This window comes from Saccopteryx leptura, chromosome 4 (assembly GCF_036850995.1).
Source record: "Saccopteryx leptura isolate mSacLep1 chromosome 4, mSacLep1_pri_phased_curated, whole genome shotgun sequence".
NCBI lineage: Eukaryota > Metazoa > Chordata > Mammalia > Chiroptera > Emballonuridae > Saccopteryx > Saccopteryx leptura.
The window spans coordinates 49,266,810-49,276,569 of record NC_089506.1 but is presented as its reverse complement, the minus strand read 5'-3'; the positions used below and the strand labels follow the sequence as shown (position 1 = coordinate 49,276,569).

Genomic DNA, 9,760 nt, shown 5'->3' with positions numbered 1-9,760 from the left:
GGTGTGAGAAATGCTTTGTTTTGATCTAATGTAAACAACACCTACGTGGATGAGCACTTTCTGACAGGCACAAATGAAGAACCTCTGCCTCTCCTCTCTCCCCGACATGGTTCCGTCACACAAGTAATACGGGAACGCTTTCTCATTGCACACACGAGTCAAGCTTTCCAAACTAAAGTTCACACAGAATCCCCTCACCCCCACCAGACCCCACAGGCTTCCAGGCCAGTCTCTGGGTGTGGATCCTCCCTGCGTTTGACCTTTTTGGGAAAACTTGGTCATTGTTGTGTTACCTCCCAGCTGTTACCAATTTTGGTTTGAAGGGAATATTTTCTTTTTTTTTCTTTTTTTTTTTGTGTGTGTGTGACATAGACAGAGAGGCAGAGAGAGGGACAGATAGGGACAAACAGGCAGAAGGGGAGAGAGATGAGAAGCATCAATTCTTCGTTGCAGCTCCTTTGTCTCCTTAGTTGTTCATTGATTGCTTTCTCATATGTGCCTTGACTGGGGGGGGGGGGGGGATGGCTACAACAGAACGAGTGACTCTTTGCTCAAGCCAGCAACCTTGGGCTCAAGCCAGTGACCATGGAGTCATGTGTATGATTCCATGCTCAGGCCAGTGACCCCGGGCTCAAGCGGGCGACTTCAGGGCTTCGAACCTGGGTCCTCCACATCCCAGTCCGATGCTCTGTCCACTGTGCCACTGCCTGGTCGGGCGAGAATATTTTCGCTCTTTACATTTTGCTTCCCCAAATTTGAAACATTGTCTAAATAATCGATCTAGTACTTATCCAACGATTCTCTTGGTGGTGTCTATATTTACTGAGAAAATACTCCTTTCCCAGAAAAAACAGCACATGTACCCCTCCAGAGGCCGGGGAGCTGCACTGTTCTTTATTACGGTGCATTGGAGGCAGACTCATCATGAAGCTAATGAAGTTCAAGCTATAGAGCTCTTCACTCACCACCCAAGACTCTGTATCTAGTTCTGAATTTTTTATTTTTCTTAAAGAACTTTCTCCCACCCCCAGTTTGTATAAGTTTCAGACCTCCAGCTCTGAACCCCTTCCTGGATGCAGTTTTAAAGCCAATGGCACATTAGACTTGATTCTCCTCTATGGGCACAGAGCCTCCAATCTGGTTGGTACTTGGTGTTTCTGAGGAAACTCTCCCCACAGAGGAAGAGGAAGATGCTGGCGCTCTGAGTTTTAAAATGCCGAGGAGCCATTCCCTGTAATGTGTAGATGCAAAGAAGTAAATGATGGGGTCGATGCAACAGTTCATGTTCATGAGGGACACGGTGAGCTGAAGGGACACTTTGAAAGCCCTCTGCTCAAGGCAGGAGGGCCCGGAGAGCATCAGTCTCACCATGAACTGGATGATGTTGAGATGGTAGGGGCTGAAGCACACGACCACAGCGAGCAGCACCACCAGAGTAAGCAGGCAGGCCCTCCGGTGGTGCCCGTTCTTGCTTGTCAGAGGGTTGTCTCTGGCTGTCCTGCACAACTTCACTGTGATCTTCACGTAGCAAAAGAACATGATCCCCACTGGCCCACAGAAGCTGATGAGGCAGGCCAGTAGGACAATGAGGGACAGTCGGGAGACCTTCTCAACGCTGGCATACTCCATGCAGGTGATCCTGCCTGCCACAGGCGTGGCCATGGTTACCAAGAGCAAGGGCACCATCTGCAGAACCACGAGGGCCCAGACGGCCACACAGATGAGCTTTGCTCGGCTGGCACTGCGGAGCTGGGGGCACTGGTGGGTGCGGACCACAGCCAGGTAGCGGTCCACACTCACACACGTCATGAGGTAGACCCCCACGTAGGTGTTCACGTAGAATATAAACGCCGTCAGCCTGCAGAGCCCTTCACCGAAAGGCCAGCTGAAGTCCAGAGCGTAATAGGTGATCTTCCCAGGCAGGGCCAGTGTGAACAGGAGGTCGGACACTGCCAGGTGGACCAAGTAGACACCTGTTGAGTTGATCTTGTTGCCCTTTTGACAGGCAAGGTAAAGGGCAAGGATATTGCCCAGGGCACTGAAGACCAAGAGGACTGTGTAGAACAGACAGAGCATCGTGCTGGCTGCCCGGGGTAAGTGGTGAAGATGACAAGAGCTGTCATTCTGGGAGACGTTACTTGGGTCAGTTGGGCTGAAAGCCATGTCATAGAGGTCCTTGAGGAGACAAAAAGTAAATAAATAAAACGTAGTACTAAAACTGTGGAGCTATACCTCTATATAGTAATAATGAATTATTTGCCAAGGCAACATGCACATAAAAAAATATCTCTTTTTAAGTAAACTTTTTGTTGAAATGTAACAACATACTGTTCCAGTTACTATTGCTGTGTAACAAATTACCCCCCTACACACACAATTTAGCAGCTTAAAACACCTTCTTGTGCTCACTGTCAGCTGGACACTGTGAGACTGGCTATCCTCTGCTCGTCAATATTGGGAGCCTCAGCTGGGAAGAGTCAACAGCTGGGAGGGTGACTCAAGGCAGAGGCTGCGGCCATCTGGAGGGGACTTCACTCAAATGTGTGGCAGTTCATTCTGGCTTTTGGCTGGAGGCTCAGCTGGGGCTGTCAACTAAAGCACCTGTACATGGCTCATCATGAGACGGGCCTTCTTCACAGCATAGCAGCCTGCAGTTTGAGGCTCCAAAAGACAGTGTCCCAGTAACTGAGGATGGCTCCATGTGTTAACCATGTCTTGTATTTTCAGTGTTCTGATGCATTGACATCTTGGGGCCTTTGACTGACCTTGAAGGGGCTGCCCTGCCTTGGGTTAGCCAATTCCTTGAGTGTGCTTTTCAAATGCAAACAAACCAATCCAGAGCCATACCCAACCACCTCTTTTCTGCCCTATTTACCCCAGGACCAGGGTACCTGACACCAGGGCCAGCCTCTATGTTCCATATCCTGCTGAAATTATTCAAACTAGCCAATCCGACACCTGCTTACCCTGCCTTGCCTGCTCCTGTCCACAGAAACCACAATAAAGGCTCTTGCCCTCAGTTCTGCCCTCCTCTCGCTGTCTCCTGACTGACCCAGTGCTTCCGGTGTGGCCCCCTGTGATGTGGCGTGCCCCTTCTTCTTGGGATCTGTGTTACAAACCATTTTTTTCAACGGCAATTGTTTCCTGATCTGTTGGCCCTACTGAACCTCAAATTTTCCGTTAATACACTGCATCACCTTTTCTAACCCATCCTCAGAAGTGCTGCATCATAACTACTACCACCCTCTGTTGATTACAAGAAAGTCATAACCCCACCCAGAATCAAAAGAAGGGGGCATAGCCCCCACCTCCCAGTAGGTCAAAGAAAAGTTAAAGAATTTGCAGCCATTTTTAAATCATAGCTCATACACGCAAAAATGTGTGCAGATCATAAAAACAAAGCTTGATGATTTTCACAAGGTGAACACAACCGTGTGATTAGCACCCAGATTAGGAAACTTGCCTATCAGCTTCCCCGAAGCTTCCCTTCACCCTCCACCCCCACCCTCTACCTCCACTCACGGGTAACCACTCTTTTTAACTTCTAAAATCACAACTTAAGACTCTGACCGCAGTCCTTCACAAAGCCCTCGACTTTCGTTCTCCCAGCCCAGAGAGTGAAATCTGCTCAGAGACTCTGGAGGCGCAGCCTTCCTGCCTGACCGCCCGGGGTCTGTTCCTCCCCGCAGCAGAAAGGGGCTCCTCCCGGCAGCAAAAAGGGGCTCCTCCCAGCCGCCCCACAGCTGTCTCTCTCTCCCTCTCACAAACTCGCACACATGTGCTCACACTCTCACATGCTCTCCCACACTTTCCCTGCCATGGAAGGGTGACCTGGCACCCCAGAACTGGGCAGACTGGTGCCGAGGCCCTGGGGAACCGAACCCCCCATTAAAACTGCTGCCGGGTGGCGCAAGCTCTTCCAGGGCACTCCAGGAGTCCTGGAAGCTCCACTCAGGAGGGCAGGTTCTGTCTGCTTCCTCGTCCCTTCCTCCCTGAACAATTTGGTCCTCAGGCCCCACTGAGCTTCAATGGCCCCAGGTGAGGTGGGGGTTGTGGGGAGGCGAATTCTGCAGGAGTCAGAGAACAGGCACAGGCGGGCAGGCGTGGGCCGCAGAAAGAGCAGGCTTGGCTCTCCTCTTGAAGGTATTTATCTGGAGGTCTCAGCAGAGGATCCCGATAGAATATTCATCAGCTTTCAGGTGTGTCCTGTCAGGGCATGGTCTCTACTGATTGGTCAGTGCCAGGGGTTACTAAGCAATGCAGCTGGTGCTGATGTCAGCCATGTCATCGTTTGTCTGGTTTTGCTGCTTTTCAAGGCCTGAAGCTAAAATACAACTGAGGCCTACATGTCTGTGATGGACCTGACCCTACTGGGGTCCTTGCCCCATCTTAATGGGCAAGTTTAGCTCAGAAGGATTACAGACACAGTGAACTCACCTTCTAAAATCAGTTTTTCCCATCACAGAAAGGTTATCTGGCCCCTGCCTGAAAGCTGTGGGCCCTTTCCCTGTTTGTACAGGACTCCCGGGGCACAGGGATGGATGGGCGCCTTGACCATCGTCCTCGCTTCCTGACAGTCCAGCCTCTTTCCTGGACACAGCAGCCCACTCTGCCAGGCCCTCGGGAGCTCGGGCCCTGGGCTCACCCGCAGCCTGCTCCCTTCCTCAGCTGGGGTGCCTGTGCCCCCCCCAGGGCCTGTGCCCTCCCCAGGGCCTGTGCCCCCCCCAGTGCCTGTGCCCCCCAGGGCCTGTGACCCCCCCAGGGCCTGTGCCCCCCCAGTGCCTGTGCCCTCCCCAGTGCCTGTGCCCCCCCAGGGCCTGTGCCCCCCCCAGTGCCTGGCACCACACAGAGCCCCTCACCCCTGCTAGGTGCCACTTCCTCTCTGAAACTTCTGAAAAACTCACGAGCCCGCTCACCCCTTGTGCTTGGGTAGCACTTGATGGCAACTCTCAGGTTTGCGTCTCGCAGTGACAGGCTCCTCCATGAACCTCTGCAGCTAAAGTCCCTGGACGCTGGGGCCTGGCCCAGGCCTCCTTTTAAAAAAAAAATTTTTTTTTTTAGTTTTTGGTCTTTGGCACAAAACAAGTGCTCTGGACCCTAGGTGTCTCCCTTCCCAGAGACACCCACAGAAAAGTCACATCCACACCCAAAGGAGGGGTGAGCAGGTGCTGTCACAACTGTGAGTCTAGTTGTCACAGTTTCCTTTCTGTTCTATCTCTGTGCCCCTCACAGGCTGTGATTTGGACTATGGATGACCATCCAGACAACGGAGTCAGTCTAGGCAGATCAGACCCAAATGAGGAGTCCAAGAAAGAGGGGCACGTTCTCAGACCCTGACACCTCTCCTCTGCACTGCTTCCAGAAAGTTCTAAAGGTCACCTCTAGATGCCAACTCAGCGAAGCCAGCTCAGGCCTGTTAGCAGGTTTTCTTCAGTGATTTGAGGCTGACGCTGGCCTTTGACCCCTGACACTGGCAGGGGTCCCTGGCTGGTGAGCTGGGATCAGGTAGAGGTGTTCTAGCACTGACAGCAGAAGCAGAAAGAGAGGCACGTGCAGAGCAGCCCCAATCTCAGCCCTCCTCTCAGCGCCCAGCACCTGCCTCACGCTCTGACGGAGCTCACCTGTGGTCCACTTACCTTGCTCACCATGGGCAATGCACAGGGAGCGAGCCCAGAGAGCCGTGTCCAGTGCCAGCGCCTCCCTAGGCGGCCCCAGAGAATCCAAGGTGCCCTGCGCCCTCTCCCCTCCGCAGGAATTGAATTAATTCACCACACTAAACTCTACACTCTCCCTCCCTTTACCCACCCCTGCTGGAAATAAAAAGAGAGAGAGAAGACACCAGGGTATCAGTTGTGATAATCTTCCTGCCACAGGACGTGCATACTCAGCCACAAGACCTCCCAGTGGGGCTTGTCCCCCACGCTCCAAGAAGGAGGGAGGGAGGGAAGTTGCTCCAGGAAACCACTTTCCTTTCTGTTCCGTTTCTGTGCCCCCGCAGGCAGGCTGGGACTTAAAATGTAGCTATGACTATCAAGACACCAGAGTCAGGTCATTTAAAAGCAGCCACCATTCTCCCCTCTTAACTCCCCATCCCACCCACCTAGCCGCACCCCCCACCCTGGTGACTGAGACTGATGAGCTAGGTAAGCAAGAGGCGCCATCTGGGGACCCTGACAGCTCAGCTTCCTTGTAGGAAAGCGCAGGGAGACCCAGCCTGGCCTGGGATTTCCTGGACTTTGTGCCGTAATGGAGCCTGAAAGCCACACTTGTACTCCTGATGGACAGCAGTCCCAAGAGCTGCACTTACAGGGCCTGGGCAGCCTGGAGCACAACTCAGCCGGGATGTTCTTCAACAGGGCAAAGCAGGGGCTGAGACCACCCCTCAGCACTGTGCTTTTCTTCCTCTCGTTTCTCAGAGCGTGGTGTTCCTTACCACCCAGCCGCTAATCAGTGAGGCATCAAACCCACCCTTTGATTAGGACTGTGCCTCACTCCTCATGGTCGTCATTAGAACATCAGTGTCTGTGTTCTTTCTGAGCTTCCTCTGAACACCTCGCGAAGCCCACTTCAGTCGGAAGCCAGTTCTCCCGCTCAGCCTGAAACACTCACTCCCAGGCCCCTGTGTTCCAGCGTGGCATCCCGTGTGCCTCAGTTTCCCCAGTCTCCCCTACTTGGCCTCTGTAAGGCCAGTGGCTGCTTCTGTGGCCATGCAGGTTCTCACTGGATTCGAGCAGACGGTAAAAGGAACTGTGGAGCCAGAAAATGGTGGGCCATTCCCCGTTTATTAAAGTCCCCTAACTGCGGACGAGTAAGCAGGCAGGGAAGACCGCTTCCCTCTCTCTCAGGGCTCCCAAGCCCCTCAGCACTCCGGATTCACAGGACTCATTCCCGGGCTCACCGGACTCACAGTCCCCCACCAGCCTCAGCACTCCGCAGCCAAACAGGTCGGGCTGAAAACTCCCCCTTCACCTGCAAACAATAGCAAACAATGGCCCCTCCCCACGGAGGCAGGCAGTCCATAATTTACAGTCTGCCGCCCCGAGGGCAAGCACCCACAGCCTTCCACAGGCTATACACCCGTGGCACTGCCCCACACCAATGCAAAATACAAGCGAGCCAACCTAAACACGTTTGTTTCACATCTGTTTGCCCAACAGCCTCCCACTGACAAAAGCCACAAGACTCAATTCTCCCCAGGTATAATTTGGGCCCTAAAAGATGTCCTGATCTGTTGTAAAGAAGTTTTTGTAAAGAAGCCCTATCTTACCAGAAACTTACATTAACTTCCCTCCCAGCACCCCCCAGAAGGAAGAGCTAACACAGCTTCCAGAGGTGCCTGACTGTTGGGCAGATAAAATATATATATTGTGCTCACTTTGTTAAAGATGGCGCTGCCCACATGGAAGCCCGTCGCCCAGGTGATATTAATGTGTGTTGGGGGTGGGCTGTGGGCAGGCAGGATCCTTGTAGCCTGGGGCTTGGTTTTAGGACTAAGTCTTTCCCACCCTTTTTGACGTGGGGTGGTACAATCCAATTATGCCTCAGATAAGTGACTTTGTATCAGCGACTTCCTTATTTTGTATATTGGATTAAAGGTTTTGATTTCTAAACTAAAAAATGGGGGCAGAACGGGAGCTTGCGCTCTTGGTTCCTGAGATTAGCATTAGAGAGCAGAGAGCAGAGAAAGGCCACGTGGAGGAGGCCAGGAGAAACAGCCAAGATGGTGGAGTGCTGAGTGAGAAGCCAGTTTGTGCAGAGTTTGTGCAGGGAGAAGGAAGGAGATGGGGAACAGAGGTGAATAAGTTTGGTGAGCTAGAAACCTTTGATTCTAGGAAACTCGGATAAGTCAGTAGCTTTGTGAGCACTGAATGAGTGGGTTTTGGAGCCCAGTGTGTGTTTTTACTTGCCCGCCGGGTGCAAGCTAGGATTAAAGATGATGGCCCACCAGTTTTTGGCTCCGTTGTTTCTTTACTGACTGTCCGAATCCAATGCGAACCTGCATGGGCCAGGCTGCTGTGATGGTAGCCGTGGCTCCTGGCTTTACACTGACTTATATACTTCACATTCCTTCATGTCCTCAAGACATTTAGGATTCTCCTATCAAAAGGTGAGACCTAGGAGGCCCAAGAAGGACAATACATTATACAATACTCCATACATTGTGTTTATTCATGATGCATTCAGTACCTGTATGCTAAGGGCCAACTTCCCATCCAGGAACAGCACTATGGGTATATGTGTGTGCAGGGAGGTAGCACTCTCCTCCACCCTCCTGAGCCTAGTGTCTGGGGCCCCACCAACTAAACTGACAGAAGACAGATCAACCAAAGAAAAGCCATCCACATTGATGTTAATAGTTTTATGCGGCACAGGAGCCTTCACAGAAAAGAAATGGGTCCGAAGAAGTGGTTCAGACCTCCGAGTTCATATAGCATTTTAACAAAGAGCAATAAATTGTGGAGACTGACAAGACAAAGAAACACCTGGGGACACTAGTGGACGATAAGGGCTGTTTGGTAAAGTTTGTTATGCAATTCCTGTTTGTACGCTCTGGGACATTTGTCAAGAGTCCTCTCAGGTGACTGAGAGCTATTCTCTTCTTGGTATAGAGAGTGAAACACTTTCACAAATGAAAATTGATTTCCTGCTTGTAGAGAACTTTTTTCTTCCATTTGCATGACTTCTTAATTGCCTTCAGCTCAAAATAATCTTTAGGTCAAAGTGCATGTCTAGGTGGCATATTCTGGTCCCCCTCATGTGTACATGTGATTGGAAAGTGCCTGGGGGCACTCATTGGATTCATACAAACACATGGGAGAATCCCTTCACAGGCGCTTAGCCTGGAATCCGGCTCACACTTTGCCAAGTTATCATCTCACTGCACATTTATAACCTTATCTGAGTGTAAGCAGCAGCCCATAGGCCACTCCTTTCCGCCCCCCCCCCCCCCCGGGTTAATTGCCTATGCAATGCTTTGTATTTCACATTGTCTTGGGCTGATGTTCTCCAATTGTTTATTGGGCAGGGATGTTTCATTTCAACCAGCTGATGAGTTCCCTAGGGCAGTGGTCCCCAACCCCCGGGCCGCAGACCGGTACCAGTCCATGGGCCATTTGGTACCATTTGGTAACGGTCGGCAGAGAAAGAATAAATAACTTACATTATTTCCGTTTTATTTATATTTAAGTCTGAACGATGTTTTATTTTTTTAAAATGACCAGATTCCCTCTGTTACATCCAAGACTCACTCTTGATGCTTGTCTCGGTCACATGATACATTTATCCATCCCACCCTAAAGGCCGGTCCGTGAAAATATTTTCTGACATTAAACCGGTCCGTGGCCCAAAAAAAGGTTCGGGACCACTGCCCTAGGGGTAGAAACTGCAGCAGACTCTTTCATCTAACTCGGCTGCCAGAATGGCACGTATGGGAGACTCATCTAGTCCAGAGGAAGCCAGAATTTAGGAGGTCTGTGAGTCTGGATGAGAAAACAATTATGTCTTTATTTTCACTAAGCTCTAACTGAAGTGTGACATTTTGGTTATGGGCATGGGCAGCTAGCCACAATGGTGTGAAGTGTAACTGTGACTTTGTCACTGATAGAAATCAAGGATCTTTTTATAGCCCATTATAGGTGACTCAGGTACCTTGAAATAAAATGCAGTTATTAGTTAATAAAGAATGATATGCAACGTGATATTTATTTATTTATTTATTTATTTATTTATTTATTTATTTATTTTTCATTTTTCTGAAGCT

General features: G+C 50.8%; 1 protein-coding gene across 2 annotated transcripts; it reads right to left on the bottom strand.

Annotated features, from left to right (window-relative positions):
* Positions 1-1,033: 1,033 nt before the first annotated feature.
* LOC136404376 (G-protein coupled receptor 183-like) lies at positions 1,034-5,763 on the bottom strand. Of its 2 annotated transcripts, none has more exons than XM_066383693.1 (2): positions 5,637-5,763; positions 1,034-2,175 (listed from the first exon to the last, which is right to left on the bottom strand). In XM_066383693.1, the coding sequence occupies exons 1-2, from the start codon at positions 5,646-5,648 to the stop codon at positions 1,099-1,101; spliced, it is 1,089 nt and encodes a 362-aa protein (XP_066239790.1). In that variant the 5' UTR covers positions 5,649-5,763; the 3' UTR covers positions 1,034-1,098. The 2 variants fall into 2 exon arrangements, with proteins under 2 accessions (XP_066239790.1, XP_066239791.1); XM_066383694.1 differs by lacking the exon at positions 5,637-5,763 and adding an exon at positions 4,438-4,507.
* Positions 5,764-9,760: the final 3,997 nt, after the last annotated feature.